The sequence below is a fragment of the Arachis ipaensis genome, chromosome B09 (assembly GCF_000816755.2).
Source record: "Arachis ipaensis cultivar K30076 chromosome B09, Araip1.1, whole genome shotgun sequence".
In the NCBI taxonomy this organism is placed as follows: Eukaryota; Viridiplantae; Streptophyta; class Magnoliopsida; order Fabales; family Fabaceae; genus Arachis; species Arachis ipaensis.
Genome location: NC_029793.2, coordinates 8,438,203 through 8,465,988, shown reverse-complemented (window position 1 = coordinate 8,465,988; position 27,786 = coordinate 8,438,203). Strand labels below are relative to the sequence as shown.

At 37.2% G+C, this 27,786-nt stretch overlaps 4 protein-coding genes and 1 long non-coding RNA gene across 7 annotated transcripts; 2 read left to right on the top strand and 3 right to left on the bottom strand.

Moving 5' to 3' along the window:
* Window positions 181–6,363, top strand: LOC107616536 (TMV resistance protein N-like). The gene is made up of 6 exons (XM_016318487.2): window positions 181–835; window positions 1,439–2,480; window positions 2,561–2,860; window positions 2,949–4,593; window positions 4,892–5,046; window positions 5,199–6,363. Exons 1-6 carry the CDS (start codon window positions 351–353, stop codon window positions 6,228–6,230), a joined length of 4,659 nt encoding a protein of 1,552 aa, XP_016173973.1. The 5' UTR covers window positions 181–350; the 3' UTR covers window positions 6,231–6,363.
* Window positions 5,691–12,189, bottom strand: LOC107616538 (protein SUPPRESSOR OF npr1-1, CONSTITUTIVE 1-like). Of its 3 annotated transcripts, none has more exons than XM_021111468.1 (5): window positions 11,196–12,189; window positions 9,446–10,529; window positions 9,056–9,364; window positions 7,372–8,958; window positions 5,691–5,818 (listed from the first exon to the last, which is right to left on the bottom strand). In XM_021111468.1, exons 1-4 carry the CDS (start codon window positions 12,131–12,133, stop codon window positions 7,381–7,383), a joined length of 3,909 nt encoding a protein of 1,302 aa, XP_020967127.1. In that variant the 5' UTR covers window positions 12,134–12,189; the 3' UTR covers window positions 5,691–5,818; window positions 7,372–7,380. The 3 variants fall into 3 exon arrangements, with proteins under 3 accessions (XP_020967127.1, XP_020967128.1, XP_016173975.1); XM_021111469.1 differs by having other exon boundaries at window positions 5,742–5,837; XM_016318489.2 differs by lacking the exon at window positions 5,691–5,818 and having other exon boundaries at window positions 7,234–8,958.
* LOC110266595 lies at window positions 6,280–19,609 on the bottom strand. Its single transcript, XR_002354029.1, has 3 exons — window positions 19,598–19,609; window positions 15,737–15,739; window positions 6,280–6,421 (listed from the first exon to the last, which is right to left on the bottom strand). It is a non-coding gene; the product is annotated as an uncharacterized LOC110266595 (long non-coding RNA).
* Window positions 12,386–14,430, bottom strand: LOC107616546 (putative wall-associated receptor kinase-like 16). The gene is made up of 3 exons (XM_021111473.1): window positions 14,299–14,430; window positions 13,697–13,846; window positions 12,386–13,606 (listed from the first exon to the last, which is right to left on the bottom strand). Exons 2-3 carry the CDS (start codon window positions 13,735–13,737, stop codon window positions 12,439–12,441), a joined length of 1,209 nt encoding a protein of 402 aa, XP_020967132.1. The 5' UTR covers window positions 13,738–13,846; window positions 14,299–14,430; the 3' UTR covers window positions 12,386–12,438.
* LOC107614924 lies at window positions 24,384–25,688 on the top strand. The gene is made up of 3 exons (XM_016317048.1): window positions 24,384–24,480; window positions 24,694–25,402; window positions 25,508–25,688. Exons 1-3 carry the CDS (start codon window positions 24,384–24,386, stop codon window positions 25,686–25,688), a joined length of 987 nt encoding a protein of 328 aa, XP_016172534.1.

Here is a 27,786-nt window from a genome sequence, read left to right as displayed (position 1 = left end):
TTTATCGATAATATCTTTTAAAATTTTTTTTGTAACATCTGAATATCTCATAACTTCACAGAAAAGTAAACACCTCAGATAAATTCGGTTGAGCCCCTACTCTAAAAAGTCTCTGTATTAAAGCGCAATGGACCCGTTTTGAACGGTGGACTTAGTCATATTGATTGCACTCTTTCAAGTCAAAGGATGCAGGTGAATAATAAAGGAAAAAAGATTATCAAGTTCATATTAGGTGCTTTATATATATATAATTCAATCTAAGCCAAGTGATTAGGTTGGCCATGAACACACACATACTCTGCACTTGTTCTAATTATCTTCTGCACTAAACTTTCTAAACCAATTTGGATATGTCTTGCTCAACCAAGAAATATGATGTTTTTCTTAGCTTCAGAGGCGAGGACACACGCACAAACTTCACTAGCCATCTTTACACTGCTCTTGATCAAAAGTCAATCAGAACTTACATAGATTATCAACTCAACAGAGGAGAAGATGTTTGGCCACCACTCGCCAAAGCGATCGAGAACTCGCATGTATCGGTTGTGGTTTTCTCAGAGAACTATGCTTCTTCAAAATGGTGCTTGGAAGAACTTGTCAAGATTCTCCAATGCAGAAAGGATTTTGGCCAGGTTGTTATTCCAGTGTTCTATGAAACAGATCCATCACATATAAGAAAACAAAGTGGGAGTTATGGGAAGGCATTTGCAAAACATGAGCTTGATCTTTGGGTAGAGGGCAGATACAGTGATTCCAACAAACACAAAGTAGACAATTGGAAAGCTGCTCTCACTGAAGCTGCCAATATTTCTGGGTGGGACTCTCGGAACCACAAGTAAGTTACATAAATTCAAGTAAACATCTAAAATGGTACCAGAAATATTTTGGCGCTGACAAAATAGATCATATTAGAACTAAAGTCTCTATGGTCTTGAACATGTGTTTGACATTTAAGTTGTGGTTGGACCATTTTATCAAATATCCATAATCTTTCAGAGAAGACAGATATCCAGTATCCATATCAATGAAGAAATCTTTCTCAGTATTGGTTTTTGTAGTTCTCTTTAAAAAGAACATTTTGCCATGATGTGAATGTTTCACTTTTACATAAGTACCAAACACTATCTGTTGAAGTGTTAGAGGCTTAGAGCACACGCAACACTCACTTCATAACAGAGTTATAATATATTAAGAGAAATGCTTTGAAATGATAGATTTCTATTGATTAATGTATACTTCAGTCATGCAAAATTTAAATGCACATAAACTTAGATAAAAGGTAAGAAAGAAATGGTAAATGAACTCTTATTTCTTTGTTAATTATGAAGGGTAAAAAAAGCCAAATAAATTCATAGTTTCTGTACTTAGTTTTCATATTTGTGATGAATTTATTTAGTTTATACTTCCTTACATCTCTTTTCCCCATCATTTTTGCAAGGGACGATTCTCAACTGATTGCAAACGTGGTTAATGATGTACTGCAAAAGCGTTACTTGAGGCACCCTATTGAACTAAAAGGCCTTGTTGGAACTGAAGAAATCTGCAGAAATGTCGAATTGTTAATGAAAAGAGTTCGAATAATTGGAATTTGGGGCATGGGTGGAATAGGTAAGACAACCATTGCCAAAGTGTTGTTTGCCAAACTGTTTCCTCAGTATGACAATGTGTGCTTTGTGGTGAAAGAAATCTCAGTTGATAGGCTTCTGTTCGAGCTGTTAAAGGAAGAAACTTCCACATCTAACTTGGTAGGACTCGCATTCGACATGAAGAGGCTTAATAACAAAAAGGTCCTCATTGTGCTAGATGATGTGGATAGTCTTGATCAATTGGAACATTTGTGTAGAGATTTTCGAGATCTAAGTGAAGATAGTCGACTCATCATAACTACAAGAAATAGGCAATTGCTTGCTGGAAGAGTTGATTGGATATATAAGGTTGAGAAATGGAAAGCATCTGAATCTCTACAGCTTTTTAGCCTGGAAGCCTTCAAGGAAACTCATCCTCAAAGGGGTTATGAAGATCTCGCCGCAATGGCGGTTAAGTATGCTGGAGGCATTCCCTTAGCTTTGAAAGTTTTGGGTTCGTATCTTCGTTCGAAAAGTATCAAATTTTGGGAAAGTACTTTGAGAAAACTCAACAAGTATCCCAATGAGACGATTGTAAATTTGTTGAAGGTAAGCTATGATGGATTGGATGATCTAGAGAAGAAGATATTCTTGGACATTGCATTTTTTTTCAATGGAGAAGAGAAAGATCATGTCATAAGCATACTAGATGCATGTGGATTTGAAGCAAGTAGTGGAATAGATGTTCTTGAAGATAAAGCTTTGATAACCATTTCATATAACAACACAATAGAAATGCATGAACTGCTACAAAAAATGGGTTTTGACATAGTGCGTAGAGAATGTAGTGGAGACTTTGCAAGACGAAGTCGATTGAGGGATACTGAAGTTCGTGCTGTACTTAAAGATAATAAGGTAAGAAAATGTACACAACTTTTAGACATGCTTTCAGTTGGAAACTGTTGCTAATGTGATTCCATCACCTTTTTTTGCAGGGGACTGATGCAGTTGAAGGCATAATATTAGATTTATCTCTAATCAAAGATATTCATTTGAGTGTTGACACATTCAAAAAGATGAATAACATGAGATTTCTAAGATTCTATATCCCCTTGGGTCAGAGTCCTGGCCATGTGTACCTTCCAAGAGCTCTTAAGTCATTTTCCAATAAACTGAGGTACTTTGAGTGGAATGGATATCCTTTGGAGTCTCTTCCTTCAACTTTTCATGCTAAGTTGCTCGTTGAAATTCGCATGCCGCACAGTCGTGTCGAACAACTTTGGAGGGGAAAACAGGTAAGGATATATACATATACCTAAGCTCCTTTTTCTTATGTCTATTCAAATTTGAAGACTTACTTTCCACTATAATGTCTTGTTGTAGGAACTTGATAATTTAGAGGGCATTGACCTAAGTGATTGCAAACATTTGATAATGCTTCCGGATTTGTCGAAGGCGTCAAGACTTAAATGGGTGAATCTATCAGGTTGTGAGAGTTTGTGTGCTCTTCATTCATCTATTTTGTCCTCTGATACACTTGCCACTTTGATACTAGATAGGTGTACAAATCTGGGGACTGTGAAAGGTGAAAAGCATTTAAAATCTCTGAAGAATATTAGTGTCAGTGGGTGCTCAAGTCTCAAGGAATTTGCAGTGTCATCTGATTTAATTGAGAACTTGGATTTAAGCAACACAGAAATTGAGACGCTAGACACATCAATTGGGAATCTACCTAATCTTATATGGCTCAATTTAGAAGGTTTGAAGCTTAAGCAACTTCAAAAGGAGTTATGTTTCTTGACATCACTAAAGGAGTTAAAGCTTTCTTACAGTGGACTAGTAATTGACAAGCAGCAACTGCATGTGCTGTTTGATGGCTTGAGATCTCTACAGATACTCCATCTGAAGGATTGTGCTAATTTGTTTGAATTTCCCGACAACATTGGCACTTTATTGAAACTACAAGAGTTAAAGCTAGATGGAAGCAGTGTGAGGAGTTTGCCTACAAGCATCAAACATCTTTTAGTGCTCGAGATTCTGTCATTAAAGAATTGCAGGGAGCTTCTGAGCCTACCGGAGCTTCCGTCTTTCATCAAGGAATTCTATGCCCCTAACTGCACCTCATTGGAGACAGTATCAAAATTCAAAAGCTTTGCGATGAAGATGGTGGGAAAGACAAAACACATTTCATTCAAGAATAGCATGAAACTGAATGGAAACTCACTGTATTCTATCATGGAAAGCTTGCATTTAACAATGTTAAGTGCTGCATTTCACAATGTGTTGGTAAGAAGATTCCATGTGGCCATCCATAGTTATAATTATAACTGTGTGGATGCCTGTTTACCAGGAAGCAGAGTCCCCGAGCAATTCACATTTCGAATAACAAACTCTTCCTCCATTACCGTTCATCTTCCTACCTGTTCCAACTTGCTGGGCTTCATCTACTGTGTGGTTCTCTCACCATCCAATGGAATGAAGCAGTGCGGTGCAAAAATACAGTGTGAATGCAATTTGGCAGGAGGCCTAAAGGCTACATGGCAAGATAAAGCAGTTAGTGAGCTGAACTCGGATCATGTTTATTTATTGTATGATCCATTCCATTGTGACAACATTCTCAGATTTTATGAACCAAAGGTCTATTTTGAGTTCAGTGTAACAGCTGACACAGGGGAAGTTGATGGATCTATAGCTATTCAAGAGTGTGGTGTACACCTCATAAGTGATTCAGAATTGCAGTGTGTTTTATCAGAACTGGAAATGGATTTAGACAAGAGGAAGGACTTGGAGAAGGAATTGGAGATAGAATCTGGAAAGGCCAGATGGTTATATACACATGCCTCCGAAGATCACAGCAAAAATCTGGTCACCCCTCCCCCTCCTCCTCCTCCCTCAACCCCTCCACTCCCAAAACCAAAAACTAGAAAGAAAGTAAGGTCACACAAGGAGAAAAGTAGCAGTAAGAGAAACCGGATGCAGAATCCAGGAACGGAATTATGCGTGCAATGTTGCTGCAATAGGAAAGTAGGTATGTAACTCTGACTAATCTGTGGGCATCTGTGGTTGTTGCTCATTCCTTTGATGATTAATTAATAGCATTTACATATGTAACCAAAAAAATAAATAGCATTAATATTTAAGTTTTAACAATCACACAATACAAGAAGTAAAGTCTTTACACGAAAACCAACGAATTTATCAAAAGATGTTATAGGACTCGAGTAAAGGTATGTCTTTACTCAGAGTGTTGAATCTATCACTTTGTGTGTGTGTGTGTGTGTTTTTTTTTTTTTTTTTTCAACTTATCATTTGTTTCTTGTTTGTAGCCACAGAAGAAATGAAGTCTGAGATTGTTGAAATAGATCCTAGGAGTACAGACCATTTTTCTGATGTAGAAGAGAGAATGGAATCTAATTGCAAGAAAATCAAGAATGGTGATAGAAAAGGTCTTGAGGAAAATAACTCAAAGTCAACAAAAGCTGTAAGTCAATGGTTGTTTTATTTTGAAAAATTTTCTCATTCATCTTAGTTATGATGTGCTAAAAGTATAAAACATTAACACTTTCAATTTAGTATTATATAAATATTTCAACTGTAATTTGGTCAATCTGAATATCTGATTATACTGCCTAGGTCAAAAGCAAAGGAAATGAAGGCAGGCCAATTGATTTTGATGCTGGATTGGATCTGCTTGTTAATTCAGATTCAGCCAGTGAAGAATATGCGCCTGAAGACATGCCACTTCAAAACTTTTATGATCAACCAAATACCATAGAAGGATCTAATCACTATAAAGAAAATCCAATGCTACTAAAAAGACAACTCCTGGTTCATCCTGACATTAATGATCTGACCGTTGAAAAACCAAACCAGGAAAGAAAAAAGGAAAGAATGGGTCTCGACAAGCCTAAAGTGGAAGGTGAGTCGGATGAAGATCCTCTTGCTGAACTTGAGAGCATCTTGCTGGGAAGACAGAAGTCGTTGCTGAAACCAGCCTGTTCTGCAAGCGATGTTGCCATAAGGGAAGCTTTGCAAAATCTTGAATGCATACTCGAAAAGTCACTTGAAAACATTCTTGGTGACATTGAATTACAACACAAGTTACAAATTTCTTTGCAATGCATAGAAGAGGCATCAGATGAAGAAGTTTCTCCCAGTATAACAAAGCTTGTCAAAAGCATGACATCTTCTGTTGAGGATCTGATCAAAAGTTTTGCGTGGACCCAAAAAGTAGTTGAAGACCACACTAGCCGCTTGGAACAAAAAGAAAAACTTGTGCAGAAAATGTTAGATGCTAGGAAACAGCAAGAATTAGTGAAAGAAAGAATGAAACAATACAAGATTCAAGCAGAAAGTGTTGAGAGAGAGGTTGAAGATCTTGACGAACAAATTCGATTTCTTGTTGGACAAAGAAAAATCATCCAAATGAAAAGGACCAAGTTGAATAAGGACTTGGAAGAATGCGATGGCAAAAGGAGGAAACTAACAGATGAGGCTAAGGATTGGGTAACTGAAAGCAAGGAGCTAATGTTGACAATTAACAATTCTGAAGCCTCATATGCAAGTGCAATATCTAAGCAAGAGAAGTTGAATGAGAAATGGGAAGGTTTTCGAGAATCTTTTTCACAAAAGAAGTTAAAACCTTATCCTAGAATAGTGCTGTAGTAACAGTTTTAACAAGCTGTTCTAAACTTCTAATCTCTTAATTTTTCTCTCTAATTCCAGTAACAATAACATACCGTGCAGTCAGCTAAATGGATTAGTATTTCATCATAAATCATATTTGTATTTGATCCCCTATTCGTATTCAAGTCCACCTTCTCTAGTTCCAAACTTAAATTAGAGAAAATTTAAAACTTCAGATCCAAACATTAGACTGCTCTTTACAAGATTAAGCAGTATTTAAAAGGAGACCAAAAACCTCTTTAGTTCCCAAAGGAGTAGTAAACTGCTACAAAATTGAGTGCTTTACAAACCTCAAAATGTATCTTTCTTCACATTTATTAAAAGATTTGGTAAGTTTTTTTAAGATTATAATTTCAGAAAAATATATCTAAGCACAATTTAATCTCTCTTCTCATGCACAACTAGCCATTTCAGGAAATGCCTACCATTACTTAGCTCTATTTTAGTGTTGTGTTAAGTTTAAATACCCCTGATTCAACCAATCAACCCCCTCCTCAGGGGCTAGCCAAAGTATCATATCCAATATTCCAATCAAGTCTATCAAAAGAAAAAAATGGATTAATATGATTTAAGAATAAAATTATATATTTTTAGGTTATTAAAAATTAAATTAATTAATCTGTTGCCACCTTGTCAAATATGTACTAGTTAGTAACAAACACCATTGGTTAAGTAATAAGCAAACACATTTCCTTTTCAATGGTGTTGAGTTTAGGTCGTGGACAAAGAAAAAAAAATATTATGGTTGGAAATTTTTAAACTGGATAAATCGAATTTAAGGTAACAATGTCCGAACAATAGTGCCAAAAAAAACTTGTTGAGAATAAATTATGTATGAAATCAAATCAAAATCATACAAATTTTCATGAATAACTATAAAATTTGACTATAAGATTATGAGCCAAATTATCTATTATATTATTATATATTTTTCAGCTACAAATAGTCAACCTATTTTCATGAATCTATTTCATCTTCAGAATTTGTCAAAAATGTAGTAAAAATCAATTATTTTTCTTTCTTTCTTTCTTTGCAAAAGAAGTTATCATCACGTTGTGAGAAGTTACAAAGAGAAAAAGAAAGTTAATACATGAATAAGAATTCAGAAGAAGAAAGAAACCTGTGTCCACTAGCATAGTTCTTTGAATTTCTTTGTGGAAGGGAGTGGTCCTCGGTCACTGGAGCTTCCAACTCCAACCCCACCTTCAGTATGCTCCATCTCAAGAATACCCCTAGGCCTTTTATTTTCCATGCCCAACTCCAATTTCAATTCCACCTGCTTCAACTGAGAATCAGGGGCAACAAGTGGATAAACCGCACACTCTCTGATCAACCAATCATGATCCTGACTCCACTGAAATGTGCAACAATAGAAATAGAATTCAATTGTGACCTTTAGGTTGCCCTTGTAAGACTCGCTCTGACTTCCGTATTTTAATTTGTATGCCTTAATTGCCTCTATGATGCCACCACGGTCAAATGACATATAAATATGATCAAAATCCCGTTCTGCAGGAACGTCATCAAGAAGAATTTTACTAGTTGAATATTTGTTCATGTCACTATCTTCCAGGTGGCATTGATACTGAAGAATAAGGCCATATTTGATTGGGGAAGGCCAACAGGGTGCGATAACAACGCAGAGAACGAAACTAGAACAGAGATCATAAGGCTGATCAAGTTCAAAAGTTATGGAAGCTCCCTTTGTTTGATACGTGAACCACTTTGGTATTCTGTGGTCTTGGTAGAAGATTCTGAAATTGATATCTGCAAACATTGTTCTTCGTCCTCCCCCTCCTCTTCTTTTAATCCTTCTTAACTCATATCGGTGCGCTAAGTCCCTTAAATATTGATGGAATGAATCAGTATGTTTCTGTACATGGAAATTCACACAATTATGAAATGAATCATCACTTCTGCCATCTTCTTTCGGCCTAAAATTTGTTAAACTTGATGATGCTATGGGCAACAATGTGCAGTTGTCTGCTTCCAAACGAATAATGGATGATGGAAGCTCTGGCAAAGATTGAAGCCTCCTGCAACCCTTTAATGACAATGTTTCCAGTGCTGAAAGATGCTTGATGGTCTCCGGCAACCTCACCACATAGCTTCCATCCAAAGCTAACTTTTGTAGCGACGATAGCTGGTTGATATTGTCGGGGAGCTCAAACAAGTAATGGCAATCCATAAAATACAGTTCACGCAATGATTGCAAGCCATTAAATACGAGATGCAGGTTTTCTTTGGAGCTTACTCGGCTGCATCTATGCAGCGAAAGCGTCTCGAGAGATTTCAAACAAGACAATTCCTTCGGAAGATTCTCAAGTCGATGGCCATCGACATGTAAGATTCTTGCTTTGCTGAAACGCCCAATGGATGGGTGTAACACTTTGACTCCCATCATTAAATCCAAGACTTCAACTTCTTCTGAAGACACAGAAAATTTAGCTAGACTTTTGCAGCCACTGACGTTGAGGTGCCAAAGTGATTTAAAATGAGTCTGGCTTTCAAGCGTCTCAAGCTTTGAGCAGCCAGTTAGATCCAAACGCTCAAGTGTGCTGCAAGATAAAATGGATGGATGGATGTTGCTTAAACTTCTACAGCCAAAGAGATCCACATTTCTAAGATTTTTTGCCTTAGACAGATCAGGGAGCTCCACCAATTCTTGGCATCCAGCTAGGTTTACATCCTTCAGATTAACAAGATCCTATAACAAAGAAAACGGAGACATCAATGGGAAATCATTAGTGGAAAGTGCCTTTTTCTGGCTAAAATCCGAAGCAAGTTAATACACAGGGACAAACCTGCATTTTGTTCCAGAGTCTTCTAAATTGACCATTAGGCATTTGAAGAGTGACAAGCTTTTCAGGACAAAAATTTGATGGTAGAGAAGGCAAAGGATATGCATGCCACTCAAGGTGCCTTAATTTCTCAGAAAAAGACTCCAACTCCTCAGGAAGCTGCAGACCAGATAATTTGCCATGCTCCCTTATGGAGATAAAGAATTTGAGATATTTTAGATTAGGCATCTTTTTGAAAGTGTCAACACTCAAGCTTAGGTTTTGTCGAATTTGATATGTATCTAACTTCATGCCTTGAATTGCACCAGTTCCCTGACAAAACACAGAGAAAAAGAAAAGCAAATTGAATCAAATTAATGAGTCTTGTTAAAAGGAAATGTGTGTGTCTGTTACCTTATTGTTTTTGAGAACATCACAAGTATCATCAAGATCCCACAGTCGACTACGATCTTCAGGATTTTCAATAGATTCTTGACGAACGATCTCCCAACCCATTTGTTGTATCAAGTCATGCATCCCTACAGAATCATTAGATATAGTTATGAGAGCCTTATCAAGAAGGGATCTCATGCCAATAACTGGGTAGAGGCTGCAACTGTCTAACAGACTAACTATGTTTTCTTTTAGTTCACCCTTAAGAAAACACGCAATGTCTAGAAATATTTGTTGCTCCTCATAATCTAACTCATCATAGCTCAACCTTAGCACAGTTTGAATTTCTTCATTGGGAATCTTCTCGATTTTGTTCAGCGCACTTTCCCATTCAGCTTCAGTTTTAGAATGAAGGAAAGAACCCAACACTACTAAGGCTAGGGGGACACCTTTGCAATAGTTAACTGCCTTTCTTGATAGCTCTTTATATCCCACTTCCGGAGAGTCTTCATTAAATGCATTCAAGCTGAACAATGTAAGGGATGCAGGGGAATCTAACCCCGCCACCTCATGTATTTTCTCAACTCTCCTGTTTTGCAGCACACTTTTATCTCTAGTTGTAATGATGATCTTACTACCTGGACCATAGGATTCAAGCTCCCCAACAAGGTATTTCAACTGCTTCGAACTACTCACATCATCAAGAACTATGAAATTGCTTTGTCTGCGGATCCTGCACTCAACAAAAGTTGATTTTGCTGTGCTACTTTGGCGAACTTTTTCATTTAACAGCACTGAGTAAAGTTGATCGCGTAAATCATGTAGTCCTTGCACATGATCTCCTGATCTTTCCCGTATATTTTCCAAGAAGCATGAACCTTCGAACCCATGAGAGTATTTGTCAAATATATATCTCGCAATAGTTGTTTTGCCTATCCCACCTATCCCCCATATACCAACCGATCGAGCTTCTCTTAGTAATGATTCTAAAGGGGCAGACTTTTCCTGAATACCAACAAGGCCTTTAAAATCATTGGGTGGGTAATGGTAAATTAGCTTTTGCAAAACGTCTTTGACAATCCTTTGAATGAGTTCAGTGTCATCCCTACAGTATGAAATAGAGCATAAAAATTTAATTAAGTGAAAGAACCATTATTCATTATAGCGCGCATTGATTGCAATTTTGACTTTTTAGATTCCTTAAAACTATATATGCAAATCTATCCCTGAACTTTCTTAAATATGTGTTCCCCCTAAAATAATTGCACTATACATTAGGTATGAACAAATCTAATATACAATTTTGATATAAATTTTTTTAAAATTTTATACTAAGTTTGGAGTAAAGATCCAAATGACCCTTGAAATTTGTCTCGCGCCTTAAAATAGCCCCCAAAATTTCATTTAACCCAATTTAAATTCTCAAATGTGGGTTCTTGATGTCTTTGGATTCATCTTTGCTTTGCCCAACTTCCATGTGACTGAGACTTAATGGAATTATCATAAACTTGATTGTCACCATCAAAATTTGGAATTCAAATTAGATTAATTGAAATTTCAAAGAACATTTTGAGGCGCGAAACAAATTCCAGGCGTCATTTGGCATTTTGCTCATTATATTTGCTCACCATGGATTAAAAATTTATCAATCAGACCTGAGACTAAAATACGCATTACATTAAATTGAGGTAGGTAAAGTGCAATTTAGTAGAATCCATTTACTGAATAATGAAGAATTTCATAGTTTACTATTTGGCAAACGAATCATTACCTATAGGAGCGGGAGTGAGAATCCCAGCCAGCCAAATCAGCTGCTTCAGCCAGAGCATCCTTCCATTTTTGAATCTTGTTTATATCAAGCATGGAATTTTGCATGTGCTTCTTCTCAAACGCTTCTTTGTAACTTCCATTCTGCTTCCTTACATGTGATGGATCAATCTCATAGAACACAGGTATAACAACCTGTCCATATTCTTTTCTACACTCCAATATCCTCACGAGTTCTTCAAGGCACCACTTGGAGTCAGCATAGTTCTCCGAGAAGACGATAACAGACACATACGAATCCTCGATTGCGCGAAAGAGCGACGGCGAGATCTCATCGCCTTTGTGAAGCTCGTAATCGATGAAGGTCTTTATTCGCTTTCTGCACAGAGCTTCGTGAAGATGACAGGTGAAGTTGGTGCGCGTGTCCTCACCCCTAAAACTGATAAACACATCGTACTTTCCATGAGTACTCAACGGACCAACCAAACGGGAAGATAATGAAGAAGAAGGAGGAGGTGGAGGAGGAGGAAGCTGTAACTGCCTTACGGCCGGGTCGGGTTCGGGTTCAGATGAAGCGGCAGCAGAATCAAGAGGGAGGTTGGGGAAGAGGAAGAGTCGCATGCGAGCAGTTTTAGGGGAAGCGCTGTGGAGTTGATCGTACTCGATCATCATGTTTTCGAGGTCGTCATCGTCGGTGACGGAGATAAGGGAGTCGAGATCCTCGCCGGGAAGCTGGTACTTGAAGGAGACGTCGGCGGAGGCGGAGGCGGCATTGCAGAGGGTGGCAAGCTTGGCGAGCATTGCGGGGAAGGTTATGGTGGTGCGGTGGACGTAGACGATCTTGGTGTGGCCGCCGACGTAGGAGAGCTTAGTGTGGTCGAGTGTGTCGCGTTGAATCTTGCCGCCGTAGCTGCACATGAATTTTGCCTTGTAGTTCTCCATCTTCTTTTTTCGTTTTGGATTCTGGGTTTGGAGTTTGAGAGAGTAAAGAAGAAGGATGCGGGTCAACGCAAATACTCATCCATTTATATGGTCTGGAAAAGAAATAAAAAATTCAAAATACGTACATATCAGATAGTGTTTTTGGTGCTCCATACCAGGATCACTTGTACAGTAACCATTTTCATAACCATTTTTTCTTCTTTTAGCTAGTATTATACACCGAATTTATATGTATCCATTATTCCAGTCAAATTAAATCATTACCATAAATAAATTTTTTATTGATAAATCTTCTAGAGTGTTATTTATATTACTGAATACAATCCATCTTGCATTGAATCGGTACACGATTCGTAGCCACTGTTTTGGACACTGCTAGTGCTACTACTGCCATGCTCAAATGTGCCAGATGGATCGTCAAACAAGCGAAGACTCTTGGTCAAACTTAGGTCTGAATTGTGTTTGATTTGATGCTTCTGTCTTATATTCTTCAACTCCATTGCAACCATTCCCATGCTAGGCCTTTCTTTTGCATGAAGTCTCAAACACTTTGCTGCAAGTAGAGCAACTTGGATGAATTCGTCTTCATTTTCTTTATTCACAATCCCAGTTTCAAGAATATCAAGCCAGCAATTCTTTTCCAAGGTTAAGATGAACTGCTTAGCAAGAAAGGGAAATCCTCCATCTGGTTTCTCAACATGAATTGTTTTCTCCCCTATTATCAGTTCGGCGAGAACGACACCAAAACCATACACATCACTTTTCTCAGTAAGTTGGCCCGTGTGAATATACTCTGGGTCCAAATAATAAAGATCTAGTCCAATTTCATGCATCGAACTCAAACTTAGATTCCTAAAATCAAACAATAATTTGGCAGTATAAGTGTCATCAAGGAGAATATTGCCACTTGAGACCTTTGAGTGGATAATTGGTATTGTGGCACCTGAGTGCAAATAATCTAGAGCTCTAGCTGCCTCTGTTGCTATCTGTAGACGAGTTTTCCATGATAAGTTGATCTTCTCTTCCTTGTGTAGGTGGTCAAAAACGGTACCATTATTGAAAAATTCATAAACCAGTAAAGGAACTTCACTCTCTAAACAACAACCCAAGATGGGGACCACATTCCTATGCCTGATTTGTTCTAGAAGAACCAACCAATCAATGAATTCCTCGATTACGTTCTGATCTAGTTCCCTGAACTTCTTGATAGCAACAACCCTATTATTGGACAAAATTCCTTTGAAAACCGTACTAATATGTCCTTTACCAATGATTAGTCTCTCATCAAAGTTGTTGGTGGCCTTAATAAGTTGCTCTAATGTGAAGATTTTAGCATTTAAAAGCTTTTGTTGTAAAATGGGACCACCATTTTTTTTAAGAACTTGTCTTTCAAGTTGATTAGTTTCCTTTTCAGATACCTCAGGTATATGCAAAAAGCTCCTACAATCAGGATTAGAAGTCCAACGCCTAAACCTATGCATGGTTAAGACATGGGAAAAGTAATAAGCACATGCAAGTGAAAAGGAAAAGAAAAACAGAACTGAATAATTGTGCTTTGCATACCAATTATTGCACCCTTGGTAAGTACAAGGGTTCGGTGGCATCCTTTACCTTCCCTTTTTCCATCTCCAGATTCCCCAGCAGGACAAAAGCACTCGAACGACCCTTCAGTTTCACGGCAATGATGTTCACTGATGCAATTATGGGTGTTATCTGCAAGGGTGGTGCACCAGAATTAATATTGCAACTCTCATTTTTTACATGTTAATATTAATTTTTAGGTGCATTCTATGGTGTCTATCTATATTTGCCTAAGTTACTAAAAGAAGATAAAAATTAATATTTAAATTAAAAAATATAAAAATAAATAATTTTTTAATATTTAAAACTTACCATACAAGGTAAGTTCAATAATTTCGACACCAAAGTTATAGGCACCATAGAATTTGCCTAATTTTTATGTCTAACAAAACCAAATAAAGATGAAAACTTCAACATAAACTTTATCTCTAAACATAATTACATAGTCATGCTAATATGACCAACACATTTATACGTAACATGTCTAAACATTACAACTCATTTTTTTCAGTATGGGTTATACTTTTTCTTTCAGTATACATGCAATATGCTTGTCTAAAATTTAATTAAAAACACAATAGTACCTCGGCAACCTTCCAGATCGTATGGATTTCCCTCGAAGCCTTTATTACATCTCCATCGGTAACCAAATCCATTGTTGGAATCCTAGCAACTGCTATTACCCCTGCATATATGCCGATAGATGTTTTGGCGGGAAACTTCACGACCCAGTTCTCCAACGCTCCAATCAATAACCATGGGAACCCTCTCCAACGATGCCCCCTTCATCAAATGACTCACCGAAAATTCGTAGCCACCCTTTTTTGCCATAAAGGAGTAGCTGCAGTTGTTGAATCCCCACGATGTGTTGAAATTGGAGAAGCTATTCGCCTCTATGCTGATATTATTGTTCTTCATGGCAAGAGGAATATCCACCTTACAGCACCCTATCCCCGTGCAACTCTCATCGTTTTGAATATCAGCCATGTTATTGCACCTTGTCAAGCACCCTGTTGTGTTCTCTATGCTGCCATGAATAATATTATTGATGAACCCGTAAGTGTCACACCCTACACTTACGAAGCTGTTTTCTTCCTTAGAAGTCACGAAAGCCGTCCCTATAGGAAGTCTGGCTTCGTTGCCTTGCTTTCTTACTCTGTTATTATCTTGGTTGTGATCTTCTCTACCTACCTTGGAAATCAAAGCAGGCATGCCCAGTTGACTTTTGAGGGAGATCTTCCATATTTTGAGGTCAACGCCTCTGAGATATAAAGTTGAGTCTTTGCAGACAAGTTCCAAGCTTTGTTTCAAGAAACAGCTTTTACTGGTGATTGATGGAACTCCTATGCCAAACGGCGGGTATGGAATTAAAACATCCCCACATGTTTCAGTGCAACCAGGAAGGGCTTGCGTAGCTGCGGCTACTATCTTTGCCAGAACAATTACCATTACAAACACCAACCTCGTTTTCATTTCTATTGGATTAAGAAATAATTAACCATTCTAACTAAGATTGGTGTGTCTTGAATGGAGGGTTTAACTTGTTTTTTAGTAGGGTTTCTTTTCAATTTTCTTATCCAGTTTGTTGACCTCGAAGTAGGGGTATTCATGGATCGGATCCGATCCGCATATTCGCGGTATTTATCCGAATTCGACCCGAGAAAATTGCGGATATAGATCCGATTCGCGAAGCTATCGGATCGGATCCGTTGTATTATTTTAATTTATTATTTAAAAAAAATATGTTTAATATTATTTTAAAAGTAAACATATTTAAAAGAATAGGAAAAATAAATTTTATTGATATTTTTTTAATAAAATTAAATTTTTTAAAATATATTTGTGTTTTAAGGATATATCCGATCTGATTGCGGATCGGATCGAATCAGATTCAAACTTAAAAACTGCGAATATAGGATCCAATCTGATAATTTTAGTGCGAAACAAATTGAAATTTTAGCTATATTCGATTCGATCCAATCCGGGTTCAGTCCTACTTGAAAGGAGAAGTGGAGGACTCACTAGCTAGATCCAAGCGCACTGCCAGCATAAATAAGACAATATAATGGGAAGAAATTGCATTGTTCTTTTCCCCTTTTAGGCATACAAAGATATCTAGCATCCTAACTCGGAATTTGTTTGGTGCTTATAAAATTTTGGTGTTTGTTTCGGTATAATAAATTTATATGTATCGATACGATAATTAAAATGTAGATAAATTAAAATACGGATTATAATTTTCATATTAACGTTTAATTTTTATTTTTTAAATATATATTGTAATATTATTTTTATTAAAATATCTTTATAATTTAATAAAAAAAAAATTTTTTATAATTATACAAAAAGTCAAAAACTTCGTCTATGTTACACTTGTGGTACATAGCCAGTTCTAAACTCGGATAAAGGAGGAGGGTTGTGTTAGATCTTCGGCAACCAACATAAAAATATAGCCGAACCCCATGACATGAATCAAAGACATTATTGCGCTAAAGCTAGGTCGTTGTCCGGAAGCAACGCGCCGTATGGCTCGAGTACGGTGTCAAAGCAAGAGCCGCTGCATCGGTGCCCAGATGTAGTGTTAAATGAGCAAGGGTTCTCGCGTTTTCGTGAACGGACGAGGGTAAATAAGCTAGTTCACAAAGTAAAAGGTAAAGGTCGAAGTGACAGAAGGTTGGGATTTGGGACATGGAACATAGGCACTCTAACAGGAAAGTCTATGGAGGTGGTGGACACCATGACAAGGAGGAAGATTAACATTATGTGCCTACAAGAAACGAAATGGGTTGGTGCAAAGGCTAGGGAGTTGGATACTTCTGGTTTCAAACTTTGGAATACAGGAAAGGTGAAGAATAGGAATGGGGTTGGAATAATTGTGGATAAGCAGTGGAAGAAGGACGTAGTGGATGTCAAGAGGGGGGGAGATCGGATCATCTCTATCAAACTTGTGGTAGAGGGAGGTGCTTTCCATGTGATTAGCGCCTATGCACCGCAAGTGGGTTCGGACGAACAACACAAGATAAGGTTTTGGGAGGATCTAGAAAGTTTGGTTCAAGGCATACCTTTGGGAGATAAGATTTTCTTAGGAGGAGATTTAAATGGCCATGTTGGGAGAGAAGTGACTGGATATGGGAGTACTCACGGAGGCCATGGTTTCGGGGTGATCAATACCGAGGGTAAAACTATTTTGGACTTTTCCTCAACCTTTGATCTTCTCATCGCAAATACATGTTTTAAAAAGAGAGACGAGCATCTTATAACCTATAAGAGTGGCATGACAAGCTCTCAAATCGACTTCTTCTTGTTGAGGAGAGTCGACCGGAAATTTTGCATTAACTGTAAAATTATCCCGGGAGAGAGTTTGACAACACAACATAGGGTGCTCGTCATGGATTTTCGCGTTGAGCAAAAGTTGAGGAAAAGACATCATACGAAGAACCCAAGAATGAGGTGGTGGCAGATGAAAGGTGAGGAACAAAAAAGCTTCCTAAGACAGGTAGGAGAAGAGGCAAAGTGGGATGGGAATGGAAGCGCGGAAGAGATATGGAGGGAGATGGCAGAAGTTATTAGAAGAATAGCAAAAGAAAGTTTTGGTGAATCTAAAGGAATAGGACCAAGAGACAAGGAGTCCTGGTGGTGGAATGCGAGTATACAAGAAAAGATAAAGATAAAATGGGAATGCTTTAAAGAGTGGTCTTTATGTCGCAATGCAGATAACTGGAAAAAATATAAGGAGGCTAAGAAATAGACAAAAGTGGTTGTAAGTGAAGCAAGAACAAGAGCATATGAGGGTCTCTACCAGTCTTTGGGTATGAAAGAAGGAGAAAAAGGTATATATAGAATCGCAAAGAGTCGGGAAAGAAGAACGAGAGATTTGGATCAGGTTAAGTGCATAAAGGATAAGGATGGAGAGATGTTGGTTCAAGAGGAAAAGATTAATGAAAGGTGGAAGAACTACTTCTACGAGTTATTTAATGAGGGACAGAAGACTCTTCCGAGCCTTGGTCGATTATGCACAAGGGAAGAAGACCAAAACTTTGACTACTATCAAAGGATTCGAGACTTCGAGGTAAAAGAGGCTCTAAAGCAGATGAAAAATGGCAGGGCAGTAGGACCTGATAATATCCCGATTGAGGTTTGGAAGGGTCTTGGAGAAAAAGGCATCAACTGGTTAACCAAGCTTTTTAATGAGATTTTAAGGTCAAAGAAGATGCCTGATGAGTGGAGAAAGAGCACCTTGGTACCTATCTACAAGAATAAGGGGGATATACAGAGTTGCGGAAACTATAGAGGGATTAAGCTTATGAGTCATACTATGAAGTTATGGGAAAGGGTGATAGAACGGAGGTTGAGAAAAGAGACACAAGTAACAGAGAACTAATTTGGATTTATGCCAGACAGATCTACCACTGAAGCGATATACCTATTAAGAAGGATGATGGAAAGGTATCATAGTAATAAAAGGGATCTACATATGGTGTTTATTGATTTAGAAAAAGCGTATGATAGGGTACCAAGGGAGGTCTTATGGAAGGTTTTAGAAAAGAGGAGAGTAAGGATCGCATATATTCGGGCAATTAAAGACATGTATAATGGGGCCACAACTAGTGTGAAGACTCAAGGTGTTGTGACAGAGGAATTCCTTATTGGTATAGGATTACACCAGGGATCATCCTTAAGTCCATACCTTTTCACATTAGTCTTAGAAGTACTCACAAAGCACATCCAAGAGCCTGTGCCATGGTGCATGCTTTTTGCCGATGATATCGTCCTTATGGGAGAGTCAAGGGAAGACCTAAATAAGAAGTTGGAGTTATGGAGAGAAGCTCTAGAAGTGTATGGTCTGCGCATAAGCCGTAGCAAGACGGAATATATGGAGTGTAAGTTCAGTCTGAGAAGGGAAAACCCCAATATATAGGTGAAGATTGGAGAAAACATCCTACAAAAAGTTAAAAGTTTTAAGTATCTTGGGTGCATCATACAGGATAATGGAGAGATTGAACAGGATGTAAATTATAGGATCCAAGCAGGTTGGTCAAAATGGCGGAGTGCATCTAATTTTATATGCGACAAAAAAGTACCTTTAAAACTTAAAGGTAAATTCTATCGCACCGCTATAAGACCGGCTATGCTGTATGGTACGGAGTGTTGGGCGGCTAAAGGGGAACACGAACATAAGCTGAGTGTGGCAGAGATGAAGATGTTGAGATGGATGAGTGGTCATACGCGATTGGATAAAATAAGGAATGAAGATATAAGGGAGAGAGTTGGAGTAGCACCCATTGTGGAAAAGATAGTTGAATCGCGTCTCAAGTGGTTTGGACATATGAGAAGAAGACCGATAGAACATCCAGTCAGGAGGGTGGATGAGATGGAAGATGGACAAAGGGCGAAAGGCAGAGGAAGACCTAAAAAGACCATCCATGAGGTGGTCAAATGAGATCTACATGTAAACAGTCTCTCTGTAGACATGATACATGACAGAGCACAATGGCGTCGTTTGATTCATGTAGCCGACCCCACTTAGTGGGACAAGACTTTGTTGTTGTTGTTGTATACAAAAAGTCAAAAATACTTTAATATTCTTCTTCTTATGTTGAATACAAATTATTTTTTAAATTAATTAAATTTTAACATTCAACTAACTTTAATCTTATAGTTTAAAATCTTAAATAATTTAAAAATTATACAAAAGCTCATCTGATTATTCATCTATACTAAAAGAAATTTTTTCCAATTTCATTAATACTCTCCATAAACTCTAATCTCTTATACTCATTCATACCAAAAAATATATCTAAAAAACTAAAAAAAAAAAGTGTTCTTCGTCTTGACTGGATTTTCTCACCTCTTTCAAACGTCTCTTACTCTCAATTCTCAGACTCAAACTCTCTCTCCTCTCTCACTTCCACTACCACTAGCCCACTAGAGTTTCTCTCAGTCTCACTCGAGTCTCGTCTCAGTCACACTTGCTGGCGTCTCGTCATTCGTCTCGCCTCGTTGCCGGGGTCGCCGGGGTCTCAACGTCTTGCGGCCTTTCTTGGGCTCCTTGTCGCCGGCAACAGAAGCAACTCGTCAGGTCGTCGTGGCTCGTCGTCTTGTCTTCTGGTTTCGGGTCCTCGCCGTCACCAAGTGGCTCGTCGCTTGGGTTTAAGGTATTTCTAGGAATTCTTTGCACAAGAGGCATGCCATTGGTGAAAAGAAGGTAGTTTAGAGGAAGAAGAGAAAGTATGCTTTCACTCTCTTTTCCAATTCTCTGTGTTTTCCTTAATTTTTGTTTTTTTTTTCGAAGAGCCTTAGTTTCTGTTAGTTTCAAAATCAAATTCCCCCCGAATTTCAACGCTCGTCTGAATTTCAACCCAAATCCTCTGTCCAGATTCAATCCTCTGTCCGAATTTCACATTTATTTTTTAGTTATTTTTACGAAGGTTCATTCATTTGTGCTAAGTGATTTCAATTAGTTTATAAGTTTTTATTACCGTAGAACTAACTCTCAGACAAAAAAGCCAAGTTCCTAGTTATTTACAAGTTATCTTGGAAGTGATTATACTCCTTGTACAGATTGCACAGAATATAAGAACTCAAGTAAGATTTTATGTCACTATCTAGCTATATAGAGTAGACCAAAAAATACTTAATATGCTAATCTAATTCCTTTGAACAAACTAGGGTCCCTATGCTTGAAATTTTTCCATTTGATGTTAACCGACTTAGACTTAATTATTTAAGTCTCATTCTCTGTTCCTGCATGTGCTTTCTTTCTTTCTTTTTATCCGTGCCTTTATTGTGAGTTTTAACACTATAAGATAGGACCATAGATTTTTGTGAAGAGTATATAATAGAGAGGCCACTTGATGTATAGTGTAACTCATTGTAGAGAGAAAGCTATGATTCTGATTTCTTCTTTTATGATCAATAACAAATCACAAAACTTAATTCTTTTTATTCTATAGTTTATTGCTTTCTATCTTTCTGATTCAAGATAGTTCCACTTAGTTTTCTTGCCAAAATTGATAAGCAGTAGCTCCATGATCTGCCAGTTGTAATGAATTTTATTTATAATACCTAGCAACCTCTTGAGTATATCTCTGACTTCTTTTATGTTGGTGCATTGGTTCTTTTAATCAGCATTATAGAACTTGAAAGTGAGTCTGGCATTTTTCTATCAGATAAAGAAGTACTTATTTATTTGCTACTCTATTAAACTTGAAAGTATCATGTGTAATTTAAACATATGCTTGCAGATGAATCAATTTCTTGGAGGTGGTATCCTTGACTCTTCAGGATCATTGCCACTTGGACTGCACAATCATATAGAACTCCCTTCAAACAAAAGTTTTTATTACAAACACACATCTAATGCTTTCTTGACTTGATTCTACCAGAAAATCGGAAAACAGTAACAATAGCTATAATGAGTATGTATTTATAATGGTTTTCTGCTTGAAATCCAACAATGTTAACAAGCTAAGAAAAAGTGAATAGTTTCCTAGTCTTGGTTGAGAACAAGATAACTCGGAATTAAAGATAGAAGGGACTTGTTATATTAGAGACCATGCATTTGGATTCAAGAAAACTGGAAATCAAAGATAAGAAGAAATTTTGCATGAGGATTTCATTTGACCTATCTTAATTTCGATAGTTATGGTTTTATTTTATTTGAGACTTTTAATTTGGTTACATTACATGTAATAATTCTATAGTTGCTCTGTAGTCTTAGTAATGAAATTTTAAATTTGATGACACTCCAAGTTTTGGTTCCTACAAGGGATTTTGTAACATGAAAATGCATGACTTTTATTTAAGAAGGAAAACTATAGGGTACCAATATACTATTTACAAATTTATTGTCAACAATAATTAATATTAAAGACTCCTCCACTAAAAGACACATATATAAAGAGACATTCAGAAAACATATCAACAAAGACACTTCCATTAGAAACGGCCATAAAAAAAATATTTTCATTAGACACATCTAGAAAAATATTTTCATTAAACACAGCCATAGGCAAGAGTTAGCAGAAATTGGTAAAATCCTTATTGATTATATAGCGGAATTGATTTAAGAATTAAAAGGAATCTTATTCAGATTACTCTGGAGAGTCGGGAGGATCAACAACTTAGGATCAAAGAGCAAGTTTTGCATCAAGAACTTAACGCTGTCCTTCTTCAAGAAGAGCTGTTGTGGTATCAAAAATCTAGAGAACAATGGGTGAGATGTGGAGACAGAAATACAAATTTTTTTCATCTGCAGACAGTTATCAGGAGAAAGAGGAACAAAATTCATGGGTTATTTTTGGAGGATAGGTCTTGGGCCACGGAGACTATGGGTGTGTTTGGGGTTCACGTTGAGGAATAGAAAAGCACGTTTGAGCGTCTTGAACGTTTCATTGTCATGTTTGGCAACTTTTTGGACCCCCTAACCCAGAAGTGCTTTCACCTCTGAACGTACGTTCACGTGAAGCTAAAAATTCAAGCTTCTGCGTTCACGTTGGGAAAGTTAATTATCGTTGGAGAAATTAGATAAAAAATTTGTTCCATATCTACCAACTGTACCCTTCATTTATTCTATAAAAATTTATTTCACACTTTATGAATGTTCTTCTCTATATGTTCTTGGTTACAAATTTGTTTTTCAGATTTATTTTCATCACTGCCAAGGTAAAGATTTTAATTTTTTTTATTATTTTTAGTTCTTTCTTTCATATTTTGATTTTTATGTTTTTTATTTTTTATTCGACGATGTAAAATTTATAATTATAATTCTCATATATTATATTTTATTGTAACTTTTTTATAATATAGATTAATAGATCCCATTAAAAAAGACAAATTAAATAAAAAATTATTCATAAGTATTAATAAAATTATGAATGTTGGATGCTAAAAAAGTCTTATATTGTCAATTTTTATATGTTACTTTAATTTAGTAAGTAAATACTAACATTATTATAAAATAAATTAAAAAGATTTATTCAAATATCTAAAGTAAAATAATAGAATAATATTCAAAATTATTTTAATTGATGTCTCTTTTAGTAATTTTTCATCTAAAAGTGATTTTGAGTAGTATAATCCAAACAACATTTATTTTACTATAATCCATTTTGACATAAAGATTGCCAAACATAAATCACGTTAACACAAACTTACTTTTCATCAAAATCAAGTTTGCAAAATCAATTCTATGCAAACTCCCGTTTGCAAACTATAATCCAAACACACACTATGACTCTAGAAATGGCGGCAAATTCTTTCTTTCAAAAACTCTTTTCTACAAGGGAGGATATTGACCTGGACGCCATGGGGCCTTTTCCTTGCCCGTCTCTTAGTACTGAGACTTGTCAAAAGTTAGTGGAACTAGTGACGTTTGAAGAGGTTAAAAGAGCTGTGATGACCATGAGTTCATTTAAAGCCCCAAGGCCAGATAGATTTCAAGCAATTTTCTATAAAGAGTGCTGGGACTCTCTTAGCAACGATGTGTGTGGACTGGTCAAGCGAGCCTTTGAGGGTGAGCCAATGAATGCGACAATTTTTGATACTCTCGTTGTTCTAATTCCTAAAGTGGAAGTTCCCTCTTCCTTACGGGAGTTTCGGCCTATTAGCTTATGTAATGTAATTTATAAAATTGTCACAAAGGTTCTAGTTAACAGGTTCAGACCTTTCCTGTCAGAGATCATTGGTCCTTTGCAAGGAGGGTTCATTCCAGGAAGAGAAACCACAGAGAATATTATCACTGCTCAGGAGATTATGCACTTCATGGGGAACACCAAGTCTCGAAAAGGGACCATAGCGTTCAAGATTGATTTGGAAAAAGCTTATTACAGGGTAGACTGGGGTTTTTTTGGAAGCTACTTTGGTCCGGCTTGGGTTTCCAAAGGCTACTATTAATCTTATATTGAATTGTGTGACTTCCTCTTCGTTGGCAGTTTTGTGGAATGGGAACAGGCTCCAAAATTTCAATCCAAAGAGAGGGTTGAGGCAAGGAGATCCCATGTCTCCTTATCTATTTGTACTTTGTATGGAAATGCTTGCCTGCTTTATCTCTCATAGAGTTTCCCAAGGTTTGTGGAACCCAGTAGCGGTTCTAGGAACGAACCACAACTCTCTCATTTGATGTTTGCAGTTGATCTTTTGCTTTTCTGTAAGGCATCGAAAGCTCAAGTAATAGAGGTTATGCATTGCCTGGACTTGTTTTCTAGAGTGTCAGGTTTGAAGGTAAATCTTCATAAGTCAAAGGCCCAGTGTTCCAAGAGGGTGTCGGAGAGGAGAAAAGAGGTTCTCTCAGGGGGTCTCTAACATCCGGTTCTGCAATGATTTGGGTAAATACCTGGAAATTAACATCGGTCATGCTAGAGCTTCTAGGAAGACGGTTCAGGAGGTTATTGAAAAAATTTCGAGGAAGCTCTTCAGTTGGAAAGGACGCCTGCTGAATAAGGTAGGGAGGCTTTGTCTTGTTAAATCGGTTATGGTCTCCATCCCGGTTTATGAAATGCAAATTTCTCTTCTCCCAAAGTATGCATGTAATAAAATTGATTTCTTGATGAGACAATTCTTGTGGAAAGGTCAAGCGATCGGCAAAGGGCTGCCTCTGGTCAGCTGGGAGGTCGCCATAACTCCTAAAAGGGTAGGAGGATTGGGTATTAGGGATACTTCTTGTGCTAACATGGCGCTTTTGGGAAAGTTGGTATGGGATTGTCTAAATAATAGTGAGAAGTTTTGGGTGCAGGTTCTGAAGCATAAATATCTCAGGAATCAATCTGGTATGAACGAAAACAGTAGAAATTCTTCATCGGCTACCTAGAAGAACATTGTTAGTGCTTATGAGCATCTCAAGGAAGGGCTTCATTGGAATATTGGAGATGTCCACAAATCAGTTTGGTATGATGAGTGGACTCCTTTTGGTAAGCTTTGCAACCTTGTTCCTTATGTACATATTTCTGAATCAGATTTCATGGTGGCTGACTTGTGAAAAGGGGTGTCTTGGGAGGTTGATAGTCTTACTACGCCTATTCCGCATGAGATTAAGAAGTTTATTTGTAGTCTGAGATATCCTAGTTCGACTGATTTGGAGCCACAGTGGGAGTGGTGGCCTGCAGCAACAAAAAAGTATAGTGCAAGGGAGGGTTATAGATGGTTATTAAAGAAAACATTAAATTGGAATGCCAATAGTAATTGGAACTGGTTGTGGAATACAAACATTCCGGAGAAGTTCAAATTTACTATGTGGCTTGGCTTACATGATACTCTACCAACTGAGACCTTTCGATTCAAGCGGCATCTAGCTTCTTCAGATATGTGTAAGAGATGTAACAAGGCGCAAGAGACTATGGAGCATTGCCTTAGAGATTGTGAACGATCAAAGGCAATTTGGCATATGTTGGATCCTAGTATCCTGGACTCGACGGCTGGTACTGCTCTTGAAGAGTGGTTTCAGAAGGCGTTGGCTAACAATGAGGCATCCTTTGGTACAGGACTTTGGTGGGTATGGAGACATAGGTGCAATGACATATTCAATACTGACAACCCTTGGACAGACCACAAGGTTGTTGCCTTGGCCAGAATTACCGCCAAGGACTTACAGGTTTATAGGAATCGAAACAATGCCTTTAGGTCTCTCCGAAATTGCCTGTGTTGGGAACCACCGGTAGGCAATAGTTTTAAAGTTAATTGCGATGTAAGCTTGTATATGGATTCAAATTTAGCGGGATTTGGGTGTATTATTAGAGATTCTAAGGGAGGTTGGATCTCGGGCTGCTCTTGAAGCATTTCCCCTTGGTCTATCATTAGATGTGAATTATTTGCTGCTTGGAGGGGGCTGGTTTTAGCTTGGGATTGCGGTTCGAGAGATATTATATGTGAAACGGATTGCCTTGACATTCTGCCCATCATACATGAGCTTACAAGTGGGTATTCATCTGAAGTAATAGATTTGGTTCACAAGATTCAGGAGCTTTTATCTCGTCCTTGACTTGTTCACGTTGAATGGGTGTCCCGAGAAACAAATAGAGCTGCGGATTGGATGGCTAAATATGGTGCCAAGAATAACTCTAATCATGTTATTTGGTCTGAGCCTTGTGTTGATCTCCAACAAATCATCCGCTCGGATATAGGGTAGTGTTTGCTTTGTTTCTTTCCATGTTTAGACAAAAAAAAAAAGGAATCTTATTTGGGACGAAATCGTTTTGGAAATTTTGTTTACTCTTCAAATTTTTTCACTAAATTTGTTATTTCCTCAAAATAGGGGATTTAAGTACTCCTTTATCATTTTCTTTCCTTTGTCCTTCTTCACATTTCATGAAATTTCACGAAGAATAATTAAACTTACTTAAAATGAAATTAAATATGCCTCGTATTTGGTATAATGTTCTCAAAATATATAATTCCAATATGAGATGAAACTAAACATATTCCAATTTTTAACTTCTTTTTCATAATATAAATCAAATTTAACTACTAGTGCTGTTTATAAAATTTGATTTGACAGTGTTTTTTTTATATATACGTGTAATATATATGTGCAAAATGATCGAAATACAATCAGACTATAATGTTAAAAAAATATAAAATAATGTATGGTGAAGAGTAAAATTTCATCTAATTATCTATATATATCACTTTATATGGAACTTTCTCATAAATGAGCAGGAACCAATCTTCCCTTCGTTATTCTTGAATACAATTTACAAAATCTATAGAGCGTTAATGGTTAAAATCGCAACCTGACTAATTAGGACTAGGGAGCTTGAAGGATTAACAATAAATAAACCTTAAAATGACATTCAAAGGGGTCTCTACCTTTGCTCACTAGTTAACATGTCCTACTTGAACTAGAGACTTGATATCTTATAAACATTTCCCTTTGTCTTAGATTTTTCCAATAATTAAGGCCAAGGCAATTAGTGGAGAGGATTAGATTGTTGTAGTTGGTATAAGTGTGGAGCAGCCTCCAAGAGCCATGATCTTGGAGTGCATGTTGAAGAAGTCGAAGATCCCCCCTTCTGAGAGCTTGCACAATGTCACTGTACTATCCCAATAATAGAATTTTGGCAAAACAGAGAAATCCCATTAATAGAGGCATTGATACATCATATTGACAAGAACAAAGAAACAAAATAAAGAGATTGAACCAAAGAGAAAAAAAAAGTGATTAAAATTCAAACAATCATGTGATTAAAATCATGTTCTGTTCGAAAAAATTTCAATTAATAAGAGTGAATACCCACCCGGTCCCTGAAAATTATCTCGAAAGGACAACGAGGTCTCCAAGAAAAAAAATATTCAATCCGGTCTCTGATCTTTTTTTTGGGACTGATTAGTCTATGTGGCAAAAAAAACAACATTGACTTTTTTTGGCACAAGCGTCTTGTTGTCCTTTCGAGATAATTAGCAGGGACCAGATTAGATTTTTTTTTTCAAGGACCTCGTTATCTTTCGAATTAATTGTCAGGGACTATTTTAGGTTTTTCTCAATTAATAATGGCATGAGCAAGGCTAAAGCATGCTAATATTTAACAAAATCATAGCCCCAATTTGCGTCCCTGTCACCAATTTGTAATCACGGAGTCAGAAAAGATAGCGGAGTCGAGTAGAGAGCGGGATCTTCTTGGTACGGCGATGGACTTGTTGCGCTTCAGAAGGTGTAGCGGAGCAGAGGAAAGCTTCAAGCAAGCAGCAAGTAGTGGTACACGACGGGCTTCATCTCTCGCAGCTGTAATAGATTCGAACCACGCACAACTAGAGGAGATGGTGAGCAGCTCTGACAAAAGAAAGGAAGCAGAAGAGCCCGGCGTCGCCGTCTTTGTGGGATCCAACAGGCACAATGCTGATTAGAGCTCAGAAAAAAAGGTTTAGGGTTAGAGGACTTCTTCTTCTTCTCCTTTAGCAGAGAAAAAGAAGAGGAGGGAGGAGACGAAGAACACGAACCTAGATGAACAATTTTTTTATTTTTATTTTTTGTTTTTTTTTCATGTGTTTTTGTTTTGTTTTTATAAATTATTTAAAATTTAAAAATATAAATTAAAGTTAATTAAATTCTAAATTTTAATTAATTTTAGGATAGTTTTCTT